We start from the raw sequence: 27,930 nt of genomic DNA, 5'->3' as shown, positions 1-27,930 counted from the left end.
CTCTAAACATTTCAATTTTTATTGGCAAGAATCTCCTGGTTTTTCTCTTATTTTTCCATCCATTTCTTTTCAGCCTCCCAGGCTTCACTTTCTCCGCAGGGAACAAAAAGGCCTTTTCCTAGATGCCCCTCACTTGTCTCCAAAATTATTTAGGATAGTTTCAAATTGGCTAATGGGTTTCCTGGAGTTGGAAAAATTTCAAGAAAAAAATAATTATATGGTAAATATTCAGATTTTATCACCTTTTGTTCATAATGCTCTATCCATATAAGGAAAAGGGAGGTTAGCACCCTTTTTTCTTTGTAATTTCAAAGATTTTTTTATATCTTTCTGAAGTACATCATAAAAGGACAAATAATTCTAGAGTGAGTCCAAAGTATCAGTGTATCCTGTAAAGATAAAGAACAGCAGTTGTTCCCATAAATATACACATATCATTAGAATAAATCTTGGAAACAACTCACATTATTATAATCATGTATAAACATATTATATCTTTTTATAAAAACCCATCGATTTACTTGACCTCCCAGAATGACTGCATTTCTTAACCTTCCTTGCAGCTAGGTATGACTCTGTGACCTAGGTCTTGGCTAATGGAATGTAAACAGAAGTCACTGCATGATAAATTTTAGCATATGTTAACAGGAACTATTTTTTCCCCAGTGAAATAGTCTCAGGCATACATGCATTTGAGAATTTGCATTCACTTAATTTTTATTAAAGCAAATAAAATGCAGTTGGTTAGCATTAAGGTTTCAACCATATGTCAGGGACTGTGTCAGGTTCTGGGAATACAGCATTGAACAAATTATAGTCCCAACCGTCCAAGGAGCTAATAATAGTCCAAAAAAAGTCTAGTTGAATGCTGTGGTAGAGATAGATGTGCCTAAGGTGCTATGGAAATATAGAAAATGCCAAGGTTAGCTAAGAAACTCAAACTCAAGAAAGTTGACAAACCTCATGTAAGTTTATAAAAAAAAGTGTTTAAAAATAGCATCTAAAGATCTCTTATTAGCATTTTAAATATCAATTATGTTAAAAAACACAGTGAGTCCAAATGTTATTATAGGGGATAATAGAGGTTAAGAGTGAAGGAAGGAGTACAGGTGAGCTCTACTGTAAAAATATTTTCTCTATCTTATAGATCTTTGTTTGTTTACTAATTTTATAACCAGAAAAAAGAATTTAAAATCCAGATTTTAAACAGAATATGTACTTCTTAATGTAGTAAGATAACTTTTTTTGGTTTAGCAACATGGTTTTCCTAAGATTCCTGGACTCAAATCTTTATTTTCAGAAATGCAAACTCGTGTAACATATTGTGTGTTTTATACATATTCTTTTAATGTTTTAAGTCAAATTCTACCTAATGTAAAAAGTACAATGCTTGTAGTACTTCACAGTTATTCCAGTGTAGATATTTTCTTGCATTGGAATTTAAGACAGAGAATCCAGTTTCATTCATTGATTGTAACAGATTGCAATGAGGAAAACAGTATGCACAATTCTTAATCCTAACATAGCACCTGCTCACCATCACTTACAGTTGTCACTAATGTGGAATGTAGCCATTGTCTTGTATTTATGTTTTTAATTTTTTTTAATATTTATTTTTTGAGAGAGAGACAGAGTATGAGTGGGGGAAGGGCAGAGAGAGAGGGAGACACAGAATCCGAAGCAGGCTCCAGGCTCTGAGCTGTCAGTGCAGAGCCTGACACGGGGCTTGAACCCACAAACTGTGAGATCATGACCTGAGCTGAAGTCTGATGCTTAATCTACTAAGCCACCCAGGCACCCCTGGCCACTGTCTTTTAACCCAAAGTTCTTCACACTCATTTTTCCTTATTGTGATTTTGTAAGGTAAAGGAAGACCTTGCTCTTCCTTTTGAAAAACTGAAAAGGGATTATGAAATCTCATCATATTTATGACCTTTAACAAATGACAAAGAGTATATCCCTTTGTCATTTTCAAGTTCTTTCTCCAAGGTGACTTAGTAAACTAGAACTTTCTTGTGTCATTTAGATACTGTACTTGATAACTATTATATCCTCTCTGAGTGATTCAGTTTTTAAGCAAAAATGAAGTCTTTTTTTTCCCTTGCAGACTTTGCCTTCAAAAGAAACAACATTTTTAAATACGACGCAAATGCCTTGTATGCAATCAGCTTCAACCTGGAGTAGCTGTGAACACAATTCAAAATCTCAGATATTAAGAGAGCATGTATCAGAATTGGACTCTTCTTTCCATTCTGTCCTATCATTGCCATCAGGTAAGTCCACTTATAAAAAATTTCTAAGTAACTGCATATTTCTATGGTGAAATGTAATCCTATGGATATATGGAATCAAAATTGTATCAATTATTTTGTCACTAGATATTAGAATTAAAGTTTTCATAGAGGAATTAATCCTGAGTTAATGTTCTATCTTTGCAAGTTGATTCTTTAATTCCTTGGAAACTGTTTTGATTTACATTGATTACAAACTAGCTTTTGATCTTTTCAGGGTTAAATTTTTAGAATTTTATTGATAACTTGACTATGCTGTTGAAATGGTTGTCAGGAAGTCAGTGTTCTTTTTCTAATGTGTTATTCTGCATGGAATTTTCTCTGCCATATAATATTTCTCTGTTTATAATCAGCATGAGTTTCCCAAGAGAAGAAAATTGTCCGTCTTTAGGTATAGCTAATTTTTGAACCTCAAGAAAATCTGTAATCTGTAACTGAGTAAATGAGGCACATACAGTCCCACCTCCTTTTAAGTTTCTAGTTCTTGATTTTTGTTGGAACCATTCCAGTTGTTTCTGTATTGAACTGAAGTAAATATTTAGGGTAAGAAAGGAAACATTCTTCACACTGGTTATTTCAGGTTCTTCTCTATATGGGAAGACGTCTCAAATGGGCTTTTGTGTTTCCTTTTCAGTTTTCGGTTTTAATCATCCAGGGATGGCTCGTCTTCACAAAACACTATTTCTTGTACCTGTTCCTGCCCTGATTCCTGAATCTTAGTTTTTGTTTGTTTGTTTGTGTTTTGTTTTTACCAGTATTTGAGTGGTTTCTTAGCTACATAATACTTTGAAGTAAGTTTCTGGCAGGAGCTGTGTTATTCCATCTTTGAGGAAAACTTAATGATAGAAACAATAATAAATACAACAATAACCAGCCAACATTTGGGCTTAGCATACCCATAAGCACATTACATTGTTTTAATTCTTTCAACAACCCTATGAGAATACATAGTTGTCCTCTTTATCTTACATACAAGAAAATTGAAGTTAAGAGATTTTAAATTACTATTCCAAGATTATACAGCTAGTAAATAATGGAGGCAGGATTTGATGTGAGTAGTCATACTTCAGAGCTACACTCCTAACCTTTACTCTTTACTGTCTGTTTTCTCATAGTACATTTGTTTCTCTGATGAAATACCCCTGAGAGCTGATAGAATTATCCTTCATTTTAATCCTCTTAGGTCCCCTCCAATAAGTTAAGATTAACTTCCTCACCTGCCAGTTAGTGTTATTCATTTCTTCTTGCATTCATTTAATAAAGATTAAGTACCTACTGCTTACTAGGTACTAAGTAGGTATTAGGAGTATAAATACAAATAAATCCCTCAAGGTACTTGCATTCTAGTTTAAGAAAACTGAAATGTAAACTGATTGATGTACTACAGTGTTATGATGTATTTTTATAAAAGCCCAAAGTCACAGGGTGGGCACTAAGAAAGATATATGGATGGAACAAGGGCCTAACCCTAGTTTTCTCACAACTCATGACGAACAGTGGTAGAATAGGTGATATTTTCTTTATAAAAATAAGTGATATTTCTTCGGAGAAATAAGCTTATTTTTTGGTAATTGGAAACCATTGGATTCCTAAAATGTATAAGTAGCATATTTAATTTGTATTCTTAGTTTCATTTTGTTATGTAGTTTTTGTACGATCATAGTATATAGTGCTAGGATTGAAATCATTCCTACCTCTGTTCTGTCCCTTGGGACAGATTCCATGTTGAAACTCATGAACGTATTTTTTTTTTTCCCACACTTGAGTATGCATCTGTTATTAATATACAGAAAGAGGTTTAAGAAAGAGGTACTTCTTTGTTTAAAGTCCAGACTCATTCTAGGTCTGTTCTGATTTATATGTTTGTAATTAGTTTTCTTTTTTCAGTAGCAAAACTTTAAATACATCAACTGTTTTATGAAATATTTGTTTCTTAGGAAGAAGTTTACGTGTCTCTATTAAATGCTTTATTTTAGCGTTCTTGATTGAAAAAAAATAAATGTGAAGCACATCTACTTTATTATTTAGCTCCTCTTTTGGTTGTGAGAATATAGAATATAAATATAGTGAATTGAACATCTTAAGTCTCTATTTGAAGGAAAGGAACTAGTCTGTATGTAAAAGTGTATTTTGTCATTCACAATACTAGTAAACTAAGGGAATGTGAACCTTGGTATTTTTATAAAATGTTGCATCTGAATTACAGTGGTTTTCCCTCAAGTAATTAAAATTATGTATCTTTTAGAAATCTCATTATTTCAAATGTCAAGTTTGTGGGGGTGGGTGGAATGAACTTAGGTGGCCGGGTTTTGCTCTGTTTTATTCAAGACCTTTGGCTGCATTTGTTTCATCTATGAATACTACTTATTAATACTAATAATTTCTATCATCTTATTATTTTGGTTTATGAACTTGTTCATCATCAGAGTTTTTGTTTATTTACAGCATATAATCAGTAATTTCCAAATTTCTCTCTGTATGCTTGGAAAGAGTATTTTGCCACTTCTGATAGTTGTGACATTTTAAGCTTTTGCTTATTTTTCTAAGCTTATGTGCTACTTAGAGAAAGAAAGCAATCTTAATATTAGAGTCTGTAAAGAATGGTATTCACTCAAAGTACTTTTACTTTATTTTGCCAGATGTGCCTCTTCATTTTCACTTTGAAACATTGCTAAAAAAGACTGAAATAAAAGGAGATCTTGCTGAAAATAAATTAGTAGGAGACTGTGTCATATCTCCATCACCTGGTATGTCATTTACAAATCTTGTACTTTATATATGTTTTACATCTTTCCGATACTCACTGTTTTTGCTTTCTAAGGAAATAAAATTTAACAGAAGAACAAATCTAAATCCTTAATTTTTAATATTCACTTTTTACAAATTACCACACACACACACAAATAGAAAATACACAGGAGTGATCTTAAGAAGAAATGTGATACTGAATGAAAATTATGAAATATTATTAGTAAATATAAAAGGAAATCTAAATACACTTAGAGAAACAGCATTCCTAGGCAAGATTAATAGGGATATCAGTTCTTCCTATTGGTTTATAACTTGAAGTTCTAATAGATTTGGTTACCTTAACAAAATAATTGGAAAGCCCACTGGGAAGAATAAATGGGAAAATACAAAGTAACTGCTGGAAGAAGTATTCAGAGAATCCATCTTAACCACGTATGGAAACATGACAAAAATATGTAATAATTATCAGCATAGATTTTGCATACAATTAGGAAAGTAAATCCATGAAGCAGACTATATAGCTTATACTTTATAATGTAAGGGAAGAATTGTAAATTCATGAGAATGTGGAGAACTATTCAGTAAACAATATTTTTAGTATTGTTAGTCTTTTGGGGGAAATTTTGTTTACATACTTATTTCATACCATGTATCAGAATAAATTCTAGTTGGTTTCAAGAACTTGAAATAAAACACTAAAATTACAAAATAAAACTTGAAGAATTAAAATGAAATTGTTTTCAGTATTATGAATGGGGGCAGGGACATTGCCTATGCTTGGAAACAAGAAGAGAAACATCAACATATTTTGACCATCTACAAGGCTGAAATCTTTCTAACATCAGAAAATTCATACAAACTGAGATAAATTCTTTCTAGATGAAATAATCATCTACCTCCAAAACTCAAGAATCAACTGAATGCCTGTTAAAATTGGGAGTCTGAAAAAGTATAGGAATTTAAAATATATTTATAGAAATCAGCAGCTTTTATAAATACCAATAATAAGCATTTACAATATGTAAAGGAATTTTTGAGATATTGACAATGAAAATATAAACTATCTAGGATTAATTAAATTTGTAAGGGTCTACACGAAAGAAAACTTCCAAAGTTTTATTGAGGAATGCAAGATGATGTGCCTAAATAGAAATACCCTGTTCCTGTCAGAAGACAGTATTTTAACATGTAAAGTGAGTAACATTATTGTTTTTCTCCTTGGCTAATTTTCTCAGAGTCACATTTGGGTAAGTGATAGGGCCAGGATTCAAATCCAAACAATCAGGCTCAAAGAATTCATGTTTTAAACAACTAAGTTTCCTTTGTAATCAGTGGATTAAACAATGATTTTGGGGGAACAATTGAGATCTCTACCACATACAGCACATTAAAATAAATTTAAGATGGGTGAACATTAAATACATTCCAGATGGATTAAAGAGTTAAATGTTAAAAATGATGTCTTAAAAGAATTATAAGAAAAACTAGATGTATTTAATGATGATAATAATGAAAATGATAATCATAAGTAACATATACTGAGTGCTTATGTGCAGACACCGTGCTAAACATTTACTATCTTCTGATTACATTAAGACATTTAAACATTATAATCATCAATTCTGGCAAGACTGTGTGTAGTAAAAACAGGACCCTCAAATATCTTAGGTAGCATTAAGAATACAAACCTTTTGGAAAGTATTGGGAAATGAATGACAACGCCCTTAAACTACCTATTTTTTAAAATAAACTCATTGAAGAAAAACACTGTTTACTTGTTCACTTGCTTACAGTTAATGTTTACTAAACTGCTAACTCTGTTTTCTGACCCAATACATCCATTTCTAAAAACCTAGTCTAATGCTAAATACAAATATATTCATTTATATTTACAAATATATTCATTTTAAACACTATTTGTGTTAATGGGAAATTGGAAACAGAGCATAATTGAGATGTGATTAACCAACACAGTGGGAAATACAGCTTTTAAAAATATCTTAAAAGTTCATGTAAGGATGGAAACATTAAAGAATGTTAAGTGATAGAAAAGGACAAAAAAGTTTTACTTCTGTGTATGGTCTGATTATAACCATATAAAAATGTTCATTCTTCTTTCAACCAAATGTAACATGTGGGCCTTTTGGGGATCCTGATTTGAACAAGTCACCTGTACGAGCACACACAATTTTTGAGATAATAAAAATTTGAAATTTGAACATGCAGGCTGTTGAGTATTAGTGAATTAATTTTGTTAGATGTAGTAATGCATGTGGTTACATAAACACACACACACTTTTTATCTGTTTGTTAGAAATTCAAGCTCACACATATGTCGATGACAAGATAGAAGATAGGCAGTCCAGGATTTGCTTTAAAATAGGCCAGCAAAAAAAAGTTGGTGGGGAAAAAGATGACACAAGATTGGTCACCAGTTTGTAATCATTGGTTATGAATATAGGCACAGGGGAGTTCATTCTTCTCTTCCTCATTTGTGTTTGTTGAAATTTTTCCATGGTAAAAAGTTAAAAAAAATAAGTGGAAAGCACTAAGGACAAGCAGCAGTTGCCTATGCTTAGGGGAGAAAAATCCCAAGAAATGGAGGAAAATATAGGTTATGTGCAGGTAATTTTTCATGATATAATTCTACTACTTGAAATTTTTCCTTAGACTGATCTTTAAAAAAGAAAATATGTATGCATGAAGATGATTATTTTAAGAATGACCATAATAGAAATATCATCATTAACAACAACCAGCTCTAATAGCTACGGAATAGTTAAATGATATTATCTCTAATTAGAAGAGTGTTAGGCAACCATCTGAAAAAATAATTTGTGAATTATCAAATTTGAAAAATAAGTTAAACTACATTTGAAATGTGAATATGAAATGTATGCACATGTATAACTGAAATTATATGCTGTTAGATAAGTGAGATTAGGTGATTATATTTTTTCTAATGTTGTTCTGTTTATCTATTTGACTTAAAAAGATAGGACAGTGTAAATGTGTTAGTCACAGAATTAATGGTAACATACCAGTAATGCAATGCCATGCTAGTTAGGGGGGATTAAGAGCTAGGAATGGAAGACATTTGAGATGAGTGCTGCTGTATTATTAGGCAAATCATCTGAGTATGTAGTCTTCTGTATCTCGATCTCTCCTCCCTTATTTTCTTCACCTACCACTACAAACCCAAATAATTAAGGGTTAATTAGGTTTCATCGTATATAAGCATGTCTGGAATAGTCGCTTGTTATTTTTTCTTTTATTGTTAAGTGATTTCTGTAGAATTAAGTAAAACTAGAGTTCAACATTTATTGATCATATACTCTGTGCCAGGCAGACTATGCTAAAGAATCAAAGGTGAATCACAGGGAATCAAAGAAATTATAATGTAATAGGGGGAAGCAGACACGCAAATAACTATTAAAATGATGAGAGCACAGATATGACAAAAACATTCTAAAAAGGAGAGGGAGTGTAGAACTCTCTGCCTGGAGGAAGGCAGAGTGATGGGGAAAGGGCAAGAGGAACTCCAGAAAGATGGTGATGACAGGTGTAGCTTTAAATACTCAATTGGAATTTAAAGGAAGAAGAGCAAAGTGTTCCAAATCACTGTTTCTCAAACTTTTATGTGCAAATTACTTGGGCGATATTGTTAGAATGCAGATTCTGGTTCAGTTAATCCTGGAATGAAGTCTGATTCTGGATTTCTAACAAGGTCCCAGGTGATTCAAATGCTTGGACCCATATTGTTTTTTTTTTTTTTTTTGTTTTTTTTTTTTAAGAGCAATTTTGGGAGCATTCCCATTTATTTTTTTATTTTTTTTTATTATATGAAATTTATTGTCAAATTGGTTTCCATAAACACCCAATGCTCATCCCAAAAGGTGCCCTCCTCAATACCCATCACCCACCCTCTCCTCCCTCCCACCCCCCATCAATCCTCAGTTTGTTCTCAGTTTTTAACAGTCTCTTATGCTTTGGCTCTCTCCCACTCTAATCTCTTTCTTTTTTTTTTTTCTTTTTTCCTCCCCCTCCCCCACGGGTTCCTAATAAGTTTCTCAGGATCCACATAAGAGTGAAACCATATGGTATCTGTCTTTCTCTGTATGGCTTATTTCACTTAGCATCACACTCTCCAGTTCCATCCACGTTGCTACAAAGGGCCATATTTCATTTTTTCTAATTGCCACGTAGTATTCCATTGTGTATATAAACCACAATTTCTTTATCCATTCATCAGTTGATGGACATTAAGGCTCTTTCCATAATTTGGCTATTGTTGAGAGTGCTGCTATGAACATTGGGGTACAAGTGCCCCTATGCATCAGTACTCCTGTATCCCTTGGGTAAATTCCTAGCTGTGCTATTGCTGGGTCATAGGGTAGGTCTATTTTTAATTTTCTGAGGAACCTCCACACTGCTTTCCAGAGCGGCTGCACCAATTTGCATTCCCACCAACAGTGCAAGAGGGTTCCCGTTTCTCCACATCCTCTCCAGCATCTATAGTCTCCTGATTTGTTCATTTTGGCCACTCTGACTGGCGTGAGGTGATACCTGAGTGTGGTTTTGATTTGTATTTCCCTGATGAGGAGCGACGCTGAACATCTTTTCATGTGCCTGTTGGCCATCCGGATGTCTTCTTTAGAGAAGTGTCTATTCATGTTTTCTGCCCATTTCTTCACTGGGTTATTGGTTTTTCGGGTGTGGAGTTTGGTGAGCTCTTTATAGATTTTGGATACTAGCCCTTTGTCCGATATGTCATTTGCAAATATCTTTTCCCATTCCGTTGGTTGCCTTTTAGTTTTGTTGGCTGTTTCCTTTGCTGTGCAGAAGCTTTTTATCTTCATAAGGTCCCAGTAATTCACTTTTGCTTTTAATTCCCTTGCCTTTGGGGATGTGTCGAGTAAGAGATTGCTACGGCTGAGGTCAGAGAGGTCTTTTCCTGCTTTCTCCTCTAAGGTTTTGATGGTTTCCTGTCTCACATTCAGGTCCTTTATCCATTTTGAGTTTATTTTTGTGAATGGTGTGGGAAAGTGGTCTAGTTTCAACCTTCTGCATGTTGCTGTCCAGTTCTCCCAGCACCATTTGTTAAAGAGGCTGTCTTTTTTCCATTGGATGTTCTTTCCTGCTTTGTCGAAGATGAGTTGGCCATACATTTGTGGGTCTAGTTCTGGGGTTTCTATTCTATTCCATTGGTCTATGTGTCTGTTTTTGTGCCAATACCATGCTGTCTTGATGATGACAGCTTTGTAGTAGAGGCTAAAGTCTGGGATTGTGATGCCTCCTGCTTTGGTCTTCTTCTTCAAAATTCCTTTGGCTATTCGGGGCCTTTTGTGGTTCCATATGAATTTTAGGATTGCTTGTTCTAGTTTCGAAAAGAATGCTGGTGCAATTTTGATTGGGATTGCATTGAATGTGTAGATAGCTTTGGGTAGTATTGACATTTTGACAATATTTATTTTTCCAATCCATGAGCAGGGAATGTCTTTCCATTTCTTTAAATCTTCAATTACCTTCATCGGCTTTCTATAGTTTTCAGCATACAGATCCTTTACATCTTTGGTTAGATTTATTCCTAGGTATTTTATGCTTCTTGGTGCAATTGTGAATGGGATCAGTTTCTTTATTTGTCTTTCTGTTGCTTCATTGTTAGTGTATAAGAATGCAACTGATTTCTGTACATTGATTTTGTATCCTGCAACTTTGCTGAATTCATGTATCAATTCTAGCAGACTTTTGGTGGAGTCTGTCGGGTTTTCCATGTATAATATCATGTCATCTGCAAAAAGTGAAAGCTTGATTTCATCTTTGCCAGTTTTGATGCCTTTGATTTCCTTTTGTTGTCTGATTGCTGATGCTAGAACTTCCAGCACTATGTTAAACAACAGCGGTGAAGGTGGGCATCCCTGTCGTGTTCCTGATCTCAGGGAAAAAGCTCTCAGTTTTTCCCCATTGAGGATGATGTTACCTGTGGGCTTTTCATAACTGGCCTTTATGATCTTTAAGTATGTTCCTTCTACCCCGACTTTCTCAAGGGTTTTTATTAAGAAAGGGTGCTGGATTTTGTCAAAGGCCTTTTCTGCATCGATTGACAGGATCATATGGTTCTTCTCTTTTTTTTGTGAATGTGATGTATCACGTTGATTGATTTGCGAATGTTGAACCAGCCCTGCATCCCAGGAATGAATCCCACTTGATCATGGTGAATAATTCTTTTGATATGCCGTTGAATTCGATTTGCTAGTATCTTATTGAGAATTTTTGCATCCATATTCATCAGGGATATTGGCCGGTAGTTCTCTTTTTTTACTGGGTCTCTGTCTGGTTTAGGAATCAAAGTAATACTGGCTTCATAGAATGAGTCTGGAAGTTTTCCTTCCCTTTCTATTTCTTGGAATAGCTTGAGAAGGATAGGTATTATCTCTGCTTTAAACGTCTGGTAGAACTCCCCTGGGAAGCCATCTGGTCCTGGACTCTTATTTGTTGGGAGATTTTTGATAACCGATTCAATTTCTTCGCTGGTTATGGGTCTGTTCAAGCTTTCTATTTCCTCCTGATTGAGTTTTGGAAGAGTGTGGGTGTTCAGGAATTTGTCCATTTCTTCCAGGTTGTCCAATTTGTTGGCATATAATTTTTCATAGTATTCCCTGATAATTGTTTGTATCTCTGAGGGATTGGTTGTAATAATTCCATTTTCATTCATGATTTTATCTATTTGGGTCATCTCCCTTTTCTTTTTGAGAAGCCTGGCTAGAGGTTTGTCAATTTTGTTTATTTTTTCAAAAAACCAACTCTTGGTTTCGTTGATCTGCTCTACAGTTTTTTTAGACTCTATATTGTTTATTTCTGCTCTGATCTTTATTATTTCTCTTCTTCTGCTGGGTTTGGGGTGTCTTTGCTGTTCTGCTTCTATTTCCTTTAGGTGTGCTGTTAGATTTTGTATTTGGGATTTTTCTTGTTTCTTGAGATAGGCCTGGATTGCAATGTATTTTCCTCTCAGGACTGCCTTCGCTGCGTCCCAAAGCATTTGGATTGTTGTATTTTCATTTTCGTTTGTTTCCATATATTTTTTAATTTCTTCTCTAATTGCCTGGTTGACCCACTCATTCGTTAGTAGGGTGTTCTTTAACCTCCATGCTTTTGGAGGTTTTCCAGACTTTTTCCTGTGGTTGATTTCAAGCTTCATAGCATTGTGGTCTGAAAGTATGCATGGTATAATTTCAATTCTGGTAAACTTATGAAGGGCTGTTTTGTGACCCAGTATATGATCTATCTTGGAGAATGTTCCATGTGCACTTGAGAAGAAAGTATATTCTGTTGCTTTGGGATGCAGAGTTCTAAATAGATCTGTCAAGTCCATCTGATCCAATGTCTCATTCAGGGCCCTTGTTTCTTTATTGACCGTGTGTCGAGATGATCTATCCATTTCTGTAAGTGGGGTGTTAAAGTCCCCTGCAATTACCACATTCTTATCAATAAGGTTGCTTATGTTTATGAGTAGTTGTTTTATATATTTGGGGGCTCCGGTATTCGGCGCATAGACATTTATAATTGTTAGCTCTTCCTGATGAATAGACCCTGTAACTATTATATAATGTCCTTCTTCATCTCTTGTTACAGCCTTTAATTTAAAGTCTAGTTTGTCTGATATAAGTATGGCTACTCCAGCTTTCTTCTGGCTTCCAGTAGCATGATAAATAGTTCTCCATCCCCTCTCTCTCAATCTAAAGGTGTCCTCAGGTCTAAAATGAGTCTCTTATAGACAGCAAATAGATGGGTCTTGTTTTTTTATCCATTCTGATACCCTATGTCTTTTGGTTGGTGCATTTAATCCATTTACATTCAGTGTTATTATAGAAAGATACGGGTTTAGAGTCATTGTGATGTCTGTATGTTTTATGCTTGTAGTGTTGTCTCTGGTACTTTGTCTCACAGGGTCCCCCTTAGGATCTCTTGTAGGGCTGGTTTAGTGGTGACAAATTCCTTCAGTTTTTGTTTGTTTGGGAAGACCTTTATCTCTCCTTCTATTCTAAATGACAGACTTGCTGGATAAAGGATTCTCGGCTGCATATTTTTTCTGTCTAGCACACTGAAGATCTCGTGCCAATTCTTTCTGGCCTGCCAAGTTTCAAAAGAGAGATCAGTCACGAGTCTTATAGGTCTCCCTTTATATGTGAGGGCACGTTTACCCCTTGCTGCTTTCAGAATTTTCTCTTTATCCTTGTATTTTGCCAGTTTCACTATGATATGTCATGCAGAAGATCGATTCAAGTTACCTCTGAAGGGAGTTCTCTGTGCCTCTTGTATTTCAATGCCTTTTTCCTTCCCCAGTTCAGGGAAGTTCTCAGCTATTATTTCTTCAAGTACCCCTTCAGCACCTTTCCCTCTCTCTTCCTCCTCTGGGATACCAATTATGCGTATATTATTTCTTTTTAGTGTATCACTTAGTTCTCTAATTTTCCCCTCATACTCCTGGATTTTTTTATCTCTCTTTTTCTCAGCTTCCTCTTTTTCCATAACTTTATCTTCTAGTTCACCTATTCTCTCCTCTGCCTCTTCAATCCGAGCCGTGGTGGTGTCCATTTTGTTTTGCATTTCATTTAAAGTGTTTTTCAGGGGCGCCTGGGTGGCGCAGTCGGTTAAGCGTCCGACTTCAGCCAGGTCACGATCTCGCGGTCCGTGAGTTCGAGCCCCGCGTCGGGCTCTGGGCTGATGGCTCAGAGCCTGGAGCCTGTTTCCGATTCTGTGTCTCCCTCTCTCTGCCCCTCCCCCGTTCATGCTCTGTCTCTCTCTGTCCCAAAAATAAATGAACATTGAAAAAAAAAAAATTTATAAAGCGTTTTTCAGCTCCTCGTGACTGTTCCTTAGTCCCTTGATCTCTGTAGCAAGAGATTCTCTGCTGTCCTCTATACTGTTTTCAAGCCCAGCGATTAATTTTATGACTATTATTCTAAATTCACTTTCTGTTATATTATTTAAGTCCTTTTTGATCAGCTCATTAGCTGTTGTTATTTCCTGGAGATTCTTCTGAGGGGAATTCTTCCGCTTGGTCATTTTGGATAGTCCCTGGCGTGGTGAGGACCTGCAGGGCACTTCCCCTGTGCTGTGGTGTATAACTGGAGTTGGTGGGCAGGGCCGCAGTCCGACCTGATGTCTGCCCCCTGCCCACCGCTGGGGCCACAGTCAGACTGGTGTGTGCCTTCTCTTCCCCTCTCCTAGGGGTGGGATTCACTGTGGGGTGGCGTGGCCCGTCTGGGCTACTTGCACACTGCCAGGCTTGTGATGCTGGGGATCTGGCGTATTAGCTGGGGTGGGTGGGCAAGGTGCACAGGGGCAGGAGGGGCAGGCTTAGCTCGCTTCTCCTTAGGTGATCCACTTCAGGAGGGGCCCTGTGGCAGCGTGAGGGAGTCAGATCCGCTGCCGGGGGTTTGGCTCCTCCGCAGAAGCACAGAGTTGGGTGTTTGCACGGAGCGAGGAAGTTCCCTGGCAGGAACTGGTTCTCTTTGGGATTTTGGCTGGGGGATAGGCGGGGGAGATGGCGCTGGTGAGCGCCTTTGTTCCCCACCAAACTGAGCTCTGTTGTCCGGGGGCTCAGCAGCTCTCCCTCCCTTTGTCCTCCAGCCTTCCCGCTTTCCGAGCAGAGCTGTTAACTTGTGACCTCCCAGACGCTAAGTCGCACTTGCTGTTGGAACACAGTCCGTCAGGCCCCTCCGCTTTTGCCCGCCAGACTCGGGGGCTCTGCTTGGCCGGCGAGCCGCCCCTCCGCCCTGGCTCCCTCCCGCCAGTCCATGGAGCGCGCACCGCCTTGCCGCCCTTCCTACCCTCTTCCGTGGGCCTCTCGTCTGCGCTTGGCTCCGGCGACTCCGTTCTGCTAATCCTCTGGCAGTTTTCTGGGTTATTTAGGCAGGTGTAGGTGGAATTTAAGTGATCAGCAGGACGCGCGGTGAGCCCAGCGTCCTCCTATGCCGCCATCTTCCCCGGGAGCCCCCATATTGGTTTTAAAATGGAAACAAACGTGATTTGTCACGGAGCCATAAGACAGGGTGATGTGTTTAAGTATATACAGAATGCTTGGTGTTCTTATAGGGTAAACCGTGTGAAGGTAAGTAGATGGATGTTTGCGAGCTTTGCCACAGAGCTTGTATTTATCCTCTGTCGTCCAGAATTGGCAATTAAGAAAGCACAACTGACTTCAAGTAACAAGTAGGGAAAAGACAAATTGTAGTGGTTTGAAGACTGAATGATTAGTAGCTAATCATGAGGAAATACCAGGCAAAGCCAATTAAGGGCCTGTATTCATCAAAACATGCAGTCATGGAAGACAACAGTGGAACAGTTTCAGATGTGAGAAAACTTTAGATATATGACAAATGCAGAGTGAACAGAGTTTTCTATAAATAACATTGTAGGAATAATTGGTGAAATTCTATGAAGTCCATAGTTAGCTAATAGTATTAATTTCATTTTGATGGTTGTGTGGCCATGTAAGAGAATGCCCTGGTTTTTGAAAAATACATATTGACATAGAGGTACATCATGTCAACAACTTAATTTCATTGGAGTTCAGAAGGATAAAGCAAATATGGTAACATTTGCAGAATCTGAGTAAAGGGTATATGGGACTTCTTTTTACTATTCCAAGTCTGAAATTGTCAAAATGAAGTTTATTTTTTTAGTGGACAGATGAGAGGCACAGTAGCACTGAAACCCACACAAGCCAAAAACCTAGGGCTCAGGTTTCTTCACCTACATGTCCTATCTAAGCCCATTGTCCTTTTGATCTTAATCATTTCAAATATGCTCCTCTGTCTTCATTTCTACCACTTTCAGAGTCCAGTGTAATGATCCCTTATCTATACTGCTGAAATAGCCTAATCAATTCTTCCTTCTCTCCAATCCCTGTAGCTTGTGATCTTTTCAAGATGCAAAGCTACTTATATCACACCTGCTCCCCACCAGTATAACTTAAAATTATTTGAAAGGAAGTATTATTGAGGGACCCCTAAAGCTCTACCCACACAGGATGGCTCCTACCTGTTCATGGTTCTTTTTCACTATCCTCCTTACTCTATACTACCTAGCTGCTGTTCTGTTGCCAAATTTATCTGGCTTCCTGTTGGGCCTCTCTATACATACCATTCTCTTCCCCTTGACATCAGTTATTTCTATTCATATTTGAAATCTACCACTTTACCTGGGGTACTTTTCCTAGAGCTCTCTTACATACTCCCATTAACTTCTCTAAATAGCACTTCTCTTTTCTGTTACACATTGGTTGCAATTATTTGAGATAATGCCTGTAAAGCCCATTAGGGGCAGGGATCATGACTCTGCTCACCAGTGTCCCTAGGGTACTTGGTATTGAAATTAAGTCTTTATAGTTAATGAATAAATGAAAGGGAAGGCAGGAGACAGGAGAGATATGGGGTCAAAGTGTGTTTTAGGATAGAATCTAGGAGAGGATTTTGGAGAGCAAGCACTGAAAGGCTGAGAGGGTTATAAACAGACGAAGAGAATGTATAGTTTTTCAATTGTCATATTTCCTACTGTTTCAAGAGTCCATTGCAACCTCACAAGGCAATAAGGGAAAGTAAGTGTAAAAAAATGATTAAAATTCAATAAAAAGTATCACCTTAGGGAAGGTTAAAGTTTCTTAAAAAAGTTTGACTTGCTTTTAGAAAAAAAGGAAGGTGATGAATTGCTTTTAGAAAAGAAGAGTGAATTGACTGGAATTTGTTTGAAAATACTCCAAAAATGTTTCCATTAAAACAAGAGATGGCATTATTGGAATACCTGCCCATGCCAGGCACATACAATTTTAAAACCTCACAATTCTAGTTACCCTTTCTAGAAATGAGTTTAGAATTATACCTGCCATCTTGTTTTGTTTTCTTTGTGACATCTTTCTCTGAAGTCTTTGGGTGGTAAGAAATCTTGGGGCCATCTTAGAATTCTGCCATTTTCCCTGAGCTTTTTAAGGTCACTTTCTGTTTTCAGGCAGGTAGTTTTGCCTGGTCAATTTGATCATTTCTTTGCAGTAATCTTATCTCTTCTGGTAAGTTTTAGGGTATCTTCATTGTGATGTGCTGTAAGATTAGAATTTTTTCCCCCTCCACTTGTCTTGACAGCCAAGTGAGTTCTTGAAATCTTAGGGTTAATATCACTGTGGAAAAACTTTGGCCTATTTCTTCAACATTGGCTACCATTCATTCTGTTACCCTGTTTTGGTTTGTCCCCTCCCCCCACCCCCAATATTTTCTATCACTCTATTCCTTTGAGTTGTACAGTTCTCAGTCAACCTAGATTTTGATGTTTAGCCCGTGTCCACTGTATCATTCAGTCCAGTTAGTGATGGTTGTTTTTAAATTTGAACAATCATATTTTCCATTTCTGAGGGCTCTCTAGTGGGGCCTTTTGCCTGTTTCTTCTGGCAATGTTAGTTGTTTCAGTCTTGTTAACTGTATTCTGTGCATCCATTCACTATTACTTGAGATGGTTCATTTCTACATCTTCTTTGACTTTTACGGTGTTGGTATTCAGATTTTTGGAGTCTTGTGTTCTCACCTTTACAGTTCATATTCACTATTAAGACTGTTCTGCCACTGCTATTTATGGGATCCTTTCCCTGGATGGGTAGAAGTTGCAGTATATACTGTTTTCAGGAGCAGTTAAGGTCAGGCAGGACATTAGTGAGGCACTTAGTATTGCTTTCTCATCCATTTCTCTGCTCGGCTTGGATTTTGTTATCTATTAAGACAGATAATCTCAAGGAGTGTGGCTGAGAAGTTGGCATGTGTAGTCATCCTTTCAGTTAACTGTCCATCTAAGTAATTATCCTCCACTTTCATTTCCTCCAGGTCTAGAGCACCTTTGATGGTCATAGTTTTGTGGCAGCACTTTCTCATGTGCTTTTACCTTGATTGCTCTCCAAATTCCATGTGGTATTAGTCTTTCAGAGATTCCTCACGAATTCTGCTCTTTGGAACTCACAAGTTCCCTTTTATTGCTTGCTAATGTGTATATATATATATGTGTGTGTGTATATGTGCACATCTGTGTGTCTATGTATAAAACTTCTGTCTGTTACTTTTAGGGTGCTTTGTCATCTTGTAATCAGAGTCTGGTTACTGTTGGTAGACCACACTCTGTTTTTCAGTGTTGGTGAGAATTTGGCACTTAGGCGTACATTTCTTTTTCCATTCCTTTCCACATCTCAACCCCTTCAAAAAAAGCCAATTTGGTTATTAATCCAGTACTGGAAATATGGGTTTCAGATAGACAATAATGATCATGAAGAAACTAACATTTATTAAATACTTCGGGTAGGCATCCTCCTAATGACCATTACAGGGATTAACTCATTTAATCCTCATAATCCCATGATAGGTGCACTTATCCCTATTTTACAGATAAGGCAACTGAGGCATAGAGACATTAAGTGACCCTAAAAGTTTTAGAAAATACATTGCTTTTAAAATTGAAAGAACAGTGCTAGGTACCGTCAGTTTGATGAAATCTGGTTCTTGCCCTCAAGAGGTCCCAGTCTCTTATAATTCTGTAGGATCTTACTTGATCCTGAATTATTTTCACATTGAAGGGTGAGCAGGGGCTAACTTAAGGATTCATAGCATCCTCAGGCAACATTTACAGATGTGAACCAACCTCCTCTATAAAATTTTGCAATTTAGAAGACTTCGAGAACAGGTCACCTTTTCATCCCCTTCAAATAATGGAGCAACTATAGGAAATTGGATGCTTATGGAAGAGGTTTTTAAGGAATCTTTTTATGGGTATTTTCAGTGTAGGATCATTCCATTTTGGTATAGAAGTATTTCATATGTTATTCTGAACTGGTAAATTAATGTTCTGCAATGTTATAAGAAACTAACACGTTCATTATCTGTGTCAAGGAAAAGAAACTTCACATTTCCTTTCTATTTGTTTTAGTACATAATACTTCTCTGAATCAATGGAGAAATGGATATTCTCCTACATGCAAGCCTCAGATAAGGTCAGAATCTTCTGTACAGCTGTTCCAGGGAAGAAAGAAAAGACACTTGAGTGAAACAGCATTAGGTAGGTTAAAATGAGGATGTGAGCACTAGTACTAAAAACTGAAAGTAAATTCTGATCTTCAAAGAACCTCTGCTTCATGGTAATCCAGAATAATCACTAATTACACAAAATATCCATGGTCCTATAAACATTACAGCATATTCATATAGTCAATTCAGAATGATCTGTGGACTGGGCATCCATCCACTAATGGCAATTAAGGATTTCCTTCCTATTTTCCCTGTCCAGAGTTATCTTCTACTGACTATCCTCCGAAACAGAACTTAAGCCTCCAGGGTTGTGTTCTGGACTCCGAGTATGTCAGTACAAAGTCTCCTCACAGAAATGTATTACCATTTCGGGGACTTACTGTGGGGGTGTCAATTCACTGAAGCTTCCTTAGAATTTTGAGAAACTGGCTGAGATTCACCAAAAGTAATTCAACCAAGTAGTTCAATTTCTCTTAGGAACTTATAGTTCCAAAATGGTCAACAGACTCTTTGAAACTAGAACTCTTCTAATAATACAAAGTGGGATTTTTGTTGTGGGGACTTGGGACTATCAGATTGTTTCCAGAATTATTGCAAATGATGATTAAAAAATAAAACTTACCAGGAAATATATATGCAAATTATCTATATACTTTTTTGGTTCTTGTTCATTGTTCCAGTGGACAGAACACTATACTCATTAGTCAAGTATTCCCCAGATGTAATATGTCAATATACCCAAAAACTTAGAAATTGCATTCAAGATGTGCTGGACTAATTATACTTGATGAATTTAACACATTTATCACTACGGTCTCTAGAAATCCCACCTTAACAGCCCAAGTCACTACCTGATAAGGTAGTGTGGCACAAAATTAAACTCCTGGGCCACATCCAGAGATTCCATTGTGCTTTTTAGTGCCTCAATCTTAGGACAACCAAGAGTCACCTAGCTTTTGAGGAACTTACATATAGAGATCTTTCTCTTTCAACTTACAACAGGGTTGTATCCTGATAAACCCATGGTAAGTTGAAAATATCTTGAGTCAGTAATTATTTAATACACCTAACTTACCAAACACCATAGCTTAGCCTTCAATGTGCTAAAAACACATTAGCCTACAGTTCGGCAAAATCCTCTAACACAAAGTGTTGAATATCTCTTGTAACTTATTGCATACTATAATGAAAGTGAGAAACAGACTGGCTGTATGGGTACAGAATGGTTTTAAGTATATCCATTGTTTATCTTCATGATCACATGGTTGACTAGGAGTTGCAGTTTGTTGCCCAGCCTAAGGGTGTCCTACCACACTGCTATCCCAGAAAAAGGTCAAAATCCAAGGTACGGTTTCTACTGAATGCATGTTACTTTGGGGCTGTCATAAAGTTGAAAAATCCTAAGTAGAACCATTGCTAAGTTGAGGACTATCTACATACCCACACACAGGAAAACTTGCATCTCTTAATAAGAACCACTATGAAGTTCAGATTACCTAAGATCTAAAATGTTTCACCTGAATTGATCTAACTTCATAACTTCAAGTTTGGTGGGAATACAGGAATAGAATAGGTAAGAGCCAGACTACAAAGTAAATAGGTAACTCCCGAAAGAGCAAGGTAGCTGGTCTCTTTAACAAATATCATGAAAAACACACTCTTCTAGATTGTAAGAAACTTAAAAGACAGTAATTTCAATATATGGATCCTGATTTGAAGAAACTACTAACCATAAAGGACATTTTTTAACAACTAGAAAAATATAAGTATGGACTGGGTATTAAATTTTATATTACACAGAAGAATACTTTTTAAGATCAGTACTAAAGTAAAATAAACAAGGGCAGAAAATAAGTGAATAAATATATATTCACAATTAGGGAATCAAAACAAATGGAAAAATATTTTCCTATGTAATTAGAAATTAATAATTTAATGTATTAGCAGACAAAGTCTCAGTAGAATGGTCAGAAGATCAAGTTAAGGAAAGGAAATCTCCCAGAAATTAAAAAGTCGAAAAACACAGAGAAAATTAAGGGGGTAAGTCTTTGGATGTTAACATCCAAATAATAGGCATTACAGAAAACATGAACAGAGTGAAGAGAAGGGAGATTAAAGAAATTAGAGGTACTGGATTAAAAGAAAATGGAAATAATTGTGACAGAACTGTGGGTAAGATTTTTTTCATTTCCTTAATTTTTTGTTTTTGATACATAAGTTTTAAAAATAAAAAGATCAAACAGATAAGGAATGTTACCTAATTAGGAAAGTAATTTTAAGACCTATCACCATGTTTAATGTATGACATTCTCAATGGTTCTTTCCATGGCAGGAGAAAGAACTAGATTTGAAGAATTTGCTTTTCAACGCACAGAACCAGGATCCCATAGCAATTTTACTGCTGTTACTAATGTCAATGTTATATCAAGAACCCAGAATTCATCATCACAAGTAGGTTTTTTGGTATACTGAACCCTAAAATTGCTTGTAGATTTTTAAAACTGGCCAGTAAAAAAACGTATAGAATATTTTGTTAATCTTTAATAGCCTTATTTTACTTGTACATACCGGCCCGGTTTTTGTTGTTTTTGAAAGAGAAGGAGAGAGCGAGCGAGCAAGGTGGGGAGGGGCAAAAGAGGGGAGGACTGAGGATCCGAAGTGGGCTCTGTGCTGACAGCAGGGAACCTGATGCGGGGCTCGTAACTCATGAATCATGACATCATGACCTGAGCTGAATTCAGATGCCTAACTGACTGAGCCACCCTGGCGCCCCTAAAATGATCTTCTTAGGAAGCAATAAACTGTATTAAACTTTTTTACTAGTGAGCTAATTGCTCAGTAATCCTTGATTATAGTTTTTTGGTTTTTCCTGTGAGAAACTATCATAACCATCCATACTCCTTACCAGCTAAATTTAGTCTTGCTAATAAGAATCCAGCACTTGTGTTGTTCTTATTGTTTTGTCATCTGGTCAGAGTAGGGGTTAAAAGGTGAAAGGGTTTAGAAGAAACTGTAAAGCTCAGGGACCAGGAACACACAAATGAAGATTATAAAAAATGATCTTTACTAAATGGTACACCAAATATTTCATATTCCTTCATAAGTGTGCTTGTTAAATGATCATTTCCTTGACATTTGGGTGCTTTATGGTAACCTCTGGTAAGAGTTTGACATTTTAAGGTATTCCTATTTATTATGGTCTTAAAAATAGGCTTGTATGTGTACACAAATGTACACTTCACACCTGCCAAAGGGATCGTGTTGTTTTACAAAGGAGAGGTGTGCTTGTTTTCAACATTTTATAGTCCACTCTATCACAACGTATTTATAAAACATGTATGCAGTACACCTCTTCTAGCCCTCATGAAAGGAGGGCATCATCACAGGTTAACGAGATACAGTTGTTGAGTTGCTGTCCTCCTACCTTGCAGAATACTGCACGACGGAGATTGAGAAGCGAGAGCTCTTATGACATAGATAATATCGTGATTCCCATGTCATTAGTTGCCCCAGCTAAGTTGGAGAAACTCCAATATAAGGAAATACTTACTCCAAGGTATGTATACTTACATCTTTTTATTTTCTCTTCCTTCTTGAGTAAACTTAAATTTTCAAAGTGAAGTTAAAATTTTAATTAATGAAAGGAAGATGTTCCGCTCTCCTGTCTTCCACTTAGAGAACCATGGAGGGAGAACGGTGAAAGAAACCTTTACATTACTCATGCTGAAAAAAAGTGCCATATATTATCACCCTACCTCTCAGTTTTTATTAAGAATTGGGAATTCCTAAGACTTAACTTACTCTAACGCTCTTAAGTCTTTTTTTCAATGTTTAGTTACCTTTTATGTATATATGGCACTAAAGGCTATTTAGGGATGTAAATAAGCTGAGTAATAAATAACCCTTGCTCTTTAACATGCAGTTCTGTAAATGACTGCAAAAAGGGTTCAAAGAAAGCAACTACCTTTGCAAGGGGTATTCACTGCAAGACAATAACACCTATGACCACAAAAATAAGATTCTGATGTATTGCCAAGTCAGCAATACATACATGATATTAGTGGGGCATCACGAAGGAGGGAAAAAGAAGAAAGTTTATTCACACAGGGAAACCACAACAAAGGCACACAGGTAAGTGTGCAAGCCTAAGCTACAGACCAAGTTTTTGTATAGGGTGATGAAGTTATGGCTACAAAAGAAATTAGAACCGGATTATGGAGGTCCCTGAATGCCATACACAGATCTGCTTTCTAGTGGCAGTGAAGTTAGTCAAAGTCTTGCTTTGTTTTGTTTTTTAGCAATGATGAAAGCAGTTTCTTCAGAATGTGAATCTGGCACCAGAAAGTAGACAGAAGAGGGTGGAAACAGACATAAGCTCAGTGACAACTACAGTAATTCCTACCCCTCTTTATATTAGCTGATTTCGAATTCTCTTATTCCTAATTGCTTTGAGGTATTAAGAACTCTTAATATTCTAGGAGGTATTATGAGAAATCCCACAGAGAACTTGTTGAGACATTCTGCAGAAGCAGAGTACCATTTGTAGTTATGATGTTCTGCAGCAACGATGTTTTTTCAATTGACATTGGTAGGCTGCAGCTGGCTGGCTGGGTTGGTTGTTTAAATAGAGGAATTCTGTGATCCAGTGGTTAAACTCAAGAGGCCATGCCGGGTGTCTTCACACAAAGAAATTGGCAAATGCTCAAGTGAGGGATTTTTTGTTTTTGTTTTTTCTTCCTGCCACTGTATCACCATCTATTGACTTAATTCAAAATTAGTATATTCTTAGGTATAAAATGCAGCTACACAGAAGAGACAGTTATTCACTGTAAGGCCAAAAGTCTCATCTTCTTTTCATAATACAAATTTTTCTCTTTAAAAAAATAAAGTATGAAAATACAACCATTTGAATTGTGGAAGTCCCAAGGAAAGAAAACACTACTGCATTAGCTGTGCTTAGAGAATACAATTGCTACACTTAGATTAACATAAGCTGAAACTGGTTTGTATCTTCAACAGCTGGAGAATGGCTGTTCTTCAGCCTCTGGATGAATATAACGTAGGTGAAGAGGTAAGTTGCCTTTCACTTAACGGATAACTGCACTGTATACATTACGAAGCCTGCTTAATTTGGGACTTGAGGAACTCAAGGGAAATATAAGCCCTTTAGCATACATTGACTTGTTTTTCACTTAGGAAAAGAAAGTTCATTAAGGATATTAACTTCATTAGGAAAATGTTTTTGTGCAAATTTAGATTTGCAAAGACAGTAACATATAAAGAAAAACATGTCAGTTGCTTACATGAACTGTTGAAACACTGAATTTATGTTAATATCTGTATTCATTTCCAGTTATTAGTCCTGCTTTTCTGTTTAAGGAGATGTGGTCTTAATATTCAACCCTACAATGCCATATTCAAAACCTTGGGAATGGGTTACTTTTGAATTTGGAAAACTTTGGACTTAAGAAAGAAGACATATGTGGAGTCTAGCATAGTTCTCATAATCAAATATTAATGTTTCTGTAGGGAAATATTTATAGAAATTGGAATAACCTCATCATTCCAGAACGGGCTATGTCACCAAATGAATTATGAACACGTGTTTTTTCAGATTTTTAGAACTGAAGGAAAGGGACTGTGAGCCTGTATGGGTAAAACTTCTATTAAGACCAGCATAATTTCAGGGAAAAATGTGTAACCAAATCAATTTGAAAGTGATGATCTGTAGAAGCTGTATTATGTAAGACATTTTGTCTCTGTCATAATCTTTCTAGGCCCACTGACTGTTCTTCAGCTACCAAATCAACTTTTCAATGCACTCTTCCCTAGTTCAGAATGATTCTAGCCAGGAAACCCAAATTCTTAAACCACTACCACTAGAGTCTTAGAACCTCTGATAACTCATTAGTTAAATTAATTTTTTTTTCAGTTTTACTTTTCTTTGATATTAACATGTTAAAAGAACAGTGTATTCCATAAAGGGCAATCAAATACAAACCTTTGAATGCATTAAGCATTAAGAATTTTTTATACAAAGCACTGTAAACCTATCTGTAATCTAGGTTAAGCCTTCCAATATGACCCAGAAGTAAAAAAGTTTTAAAAAAAAAAAAAAGTTCACTCCCTCTATTTTCGAATTTGAAGTTCAATTTTAGAGTTTTCTTCCTATATTCTCTTGATGAGAAATTGTTCTATTTCAAAATGTTTCTGATAAAAGAAAAACTTTCTTTCTAATTCCAGGTAGAAGATCTTTCTGATGAAGTCTTCTCCCTAAGACACAAAAAATATGAAGAGAGAGAGCAAGCCAGATGGTCACTATGGGAACAAAGCAAGTGGCACAGAAGAAACAGCAGGCAGGTGTTATCAATTTAAAAGCCAAAACCATGAAATCCATGTAGAATTAACAAAATTCTGCATGAATATTGAGGAAGACCACTAGAAAGGAAAAAGTATATACTGTATAACATCAGTTATTTGTGCACAGGAGGGAAACATTGCATTTACTGAGCTTACATTCAAAATATACTTTGGCTGGGGCTCCTGGATGGCTCAGTCAGTTAAGCGTCCAGCTCTTTTAATTTTGGCTCAAGTCATGATCTCACAGGTTTGTGAGACTGAGCTCCGCGTTGGGCTCCACACTGATAGCGCAAAGCCTCCTTGGGATTCTGTCTCCCTCCCCCACTCGTGCTGTCTGTCAAAATAAATATATATATACATTTTGGCTAATTACAGTAATGAAATGAGTTTCTGTATTTTCCTCCACTCTTATTTCTCATGCTTATTGTCAGCCTGAGGAACAGATTTAACTCAGCAAATGTGAAAATTCTCCCTAAAGTAGGTCATCTCATTGTACTGTAATAGCAGACCTTACACTAGGGATTAGAATCTTGGTGATCGATTTTAACATACCCACTTAAAAAATACATTACTTTTTTTTTTTTTTAATTTTCTCAAAAAACCTGCCCAGTCTAAGAAGCAGATGGTCTAGGGCACCTGGGTGGCTCAATCGGTTAAGTGACTGACTGCAGCTCAGGTCATGATCTCAAGGTTCATGGGTTCCAGCCCTGCGTCAGGCTCTGTGCTGACAGCTCAGAGCCTGGAGCCTGCTTTGGCTTCCATGTCTCCCTTTCTCTCTGCCCTTCCCCTGCTTGTATTCTGCCTCTCTCTCTCAAAATAAGTAAACATTTAAAAAATTAAAAGACAAAAAGCACCTGGTCTAAAATACTTTGAATATGACTTTTGGGGAGGGAGGATTAAATCCTGAGAACGTAATTAGTAATTATATATTTGAGAAAGTCCATGGTATTTTATATTTACATTTCACTGTGTTTTAATATAGCCGAAACTCAGAAAGGAAGATCATGAAGTCTGGGTAGTCACTAAATTTAGTGTGGGGGCACCTCTCATTTACTTAGTACAGTTGACCCTCAAACACAGGATTGAACTTTGTGGTTTGAACTATGTGGGCCCACTTACACACAGATTTTTAATAGTACAGTACTATAAATGTATTTTCTCTTCCTTACGATTTTAACAAATTTCATTTTTCTAGCTTACTTTACTGTAAGAATACAGTATATAATACATACACAAAATGTGTGAATTGACTGGTTTATATTACTGGTAAGGTTTCCTGGTCAACAGTCAGCTATTAAAAGTTAAGTTTTGAGGGAGTCAAAACTTATATGTGAATTTTTGAATGCACAAAGTGGTTGGTGCTCCCAACTCCTGTGTTCATCAAGGGTCAGCTGTACTTTTATTTAAGTAATCGCTACACCCAATGTGGGGCTCGAACTCACAACCCCGAGATCAAGAGTTACATGCTCTACTAAGCCAGCCAGGCACCCCTCAACTGTATTTTGAAAACACATTTCTCTCTTTAGGTCTGAAAATATCCAGATTTCTTGTAGATCCTTATTCCAAGAGTTATCTTAACACACATATAAGACTCAATTGTCTTCTTTCTCCACATTCCAGAGATAAAATTTCCTAGAGAAGTACAGAGGAAAATGTGAATCGAGTCTTACATGGATGACATTATAATAGTCTTAGAATACTCTGGGAACTCTGAAAGACTGTAAGGGTCAAGTAACTGTCCTTTCTTATTTAAAAATAAAACAACAAAAACTCCCTCCTTGTGGGGCGCCTGGGTGGCGCAGTCGGTTAAGCGTCCGACTTCAGCCAGGTCACGATCTCGCGGTCCGTGAGTTCGAGCCCCGCGTCAGGCTCTGGGCTGATGGCTCAGAGCCTGGAGCCTGTTTCCGATTCTGTGTCTCCCTCTCTCTCTGCCCTTCCCCTGTTCATGCTCTGTCTCTCTCTGTCCCAAAAATAAATAAACGTTGAAAAAAAAAATTAAAAAAAAAAAAAAAAACTCCCTCCTTGAAAACCCGAAACCCACTATTATAATTTGGCAGTTTCGTAAAATAGTATTCATAACATACTGTTTAAGTCTTTGAGAAAGCATCAGGAAGATTGACAGATGAATTTTTAGAAATCTTTTGGGCAGAACTGTTTAAAGAAAAGCTACCAAGTTAAATGGACTTAGGGGTCGTTCATAAAACGTTAAGACCTCAAGAAATAGTAATTAAATATTTTCTTGATTTTCTTGCTAGAGCTTACAGTAGAAACGTTGAAGGACAGGACTTGCTCTTGAAAGAATACCCTAACGACCTTGGTGGTGGTCAGCACTGTGCTGCTGAGAGTCCTGCCGAGCCTTGTCCGCAGAGCCAGGATCTGGGCCCACGGGGCTCACCTTCCTTAAATCAAAGTCAAGAACTCAAAGTAAGTATGATATACATGACCTGTAACACCTCTTTTTCAATGCCTTT

At 36.7% G+C, this 27,930-nt stretch overlaps 1 protein-coding gene across 10 annotated transcripts in view; it reads left to right on the top strand.

Moving 5' to 3' along the window:
* The window catches only part of KANSL1L (KAT8 regulatory NSL complex subunit 1 like), a 141,763-nt gene that overhangs the window by 111,397 nt on the left and 2,436 nt on the right, over positions 1-27,930 (top strand). For 4 of the 10 annotated variants that reach the window (XM_045481076.1, XM_045481079.1, XM_045481078.1 and 1 more), the window contains 9 exons: positions 74-220; positions 2,108-2,273; positions 4,931-5,038; positions 19,002-19,130; positions 21,432-21,550; positions 22,531-22,655; positions 24,119-24,170; positions 25,343-25,455; positions 27,715-27,883. In XM_045481076.1, coding sequence (XP_045337032.1) covers positions 74-220; positions 2,108-2,273; positions 4,931-5,038; positions 19,002-19,130; positions 21,432-21,550; positions 22,531-22,655; positions 24,119-24,170; positions 25,343-25,455; positions 27,715-27,883 — 1,128 coding nt within the window. The remainder of the gene's footprint in view (positions 1-73; positions 221-2,107; positions 2,274-4,930; positions 5,039-19,001; positions 19,131-21,431; positions 21,551-22,530; positions 22,656-24,118; positions 24,171-25,342; positions 25,456-27,714; positions 27,884-27,930) is intronic. The other 6 variants (XM_045481081.1, XM_045481083.1, XM_045481082.1 and 3 more) reach the window with 3 other exon arrangements.

The sequence above is a fragment of the Leopardus geoffroyi genome, chromosome C1 (assembly GCF_018350155.1).
Source record: "Leopardus geoffroyi isolate Oge1 chromosome C1, O.geoffroyi_Oge1_pat1.0, whole genome shotgun sequence".
NCBI classification, from domain to species: Eukaryota; Metazoa; Chordata; class Mammalia; order Carnivora; family Felidae; genus Leopardus; species Leopardus geoffroyi.
The sequence above is the reverse complement of the archived record's forward strand: the minus strand, read 5'-3'. Positions and strand labels throughout refer to the sequence as shown.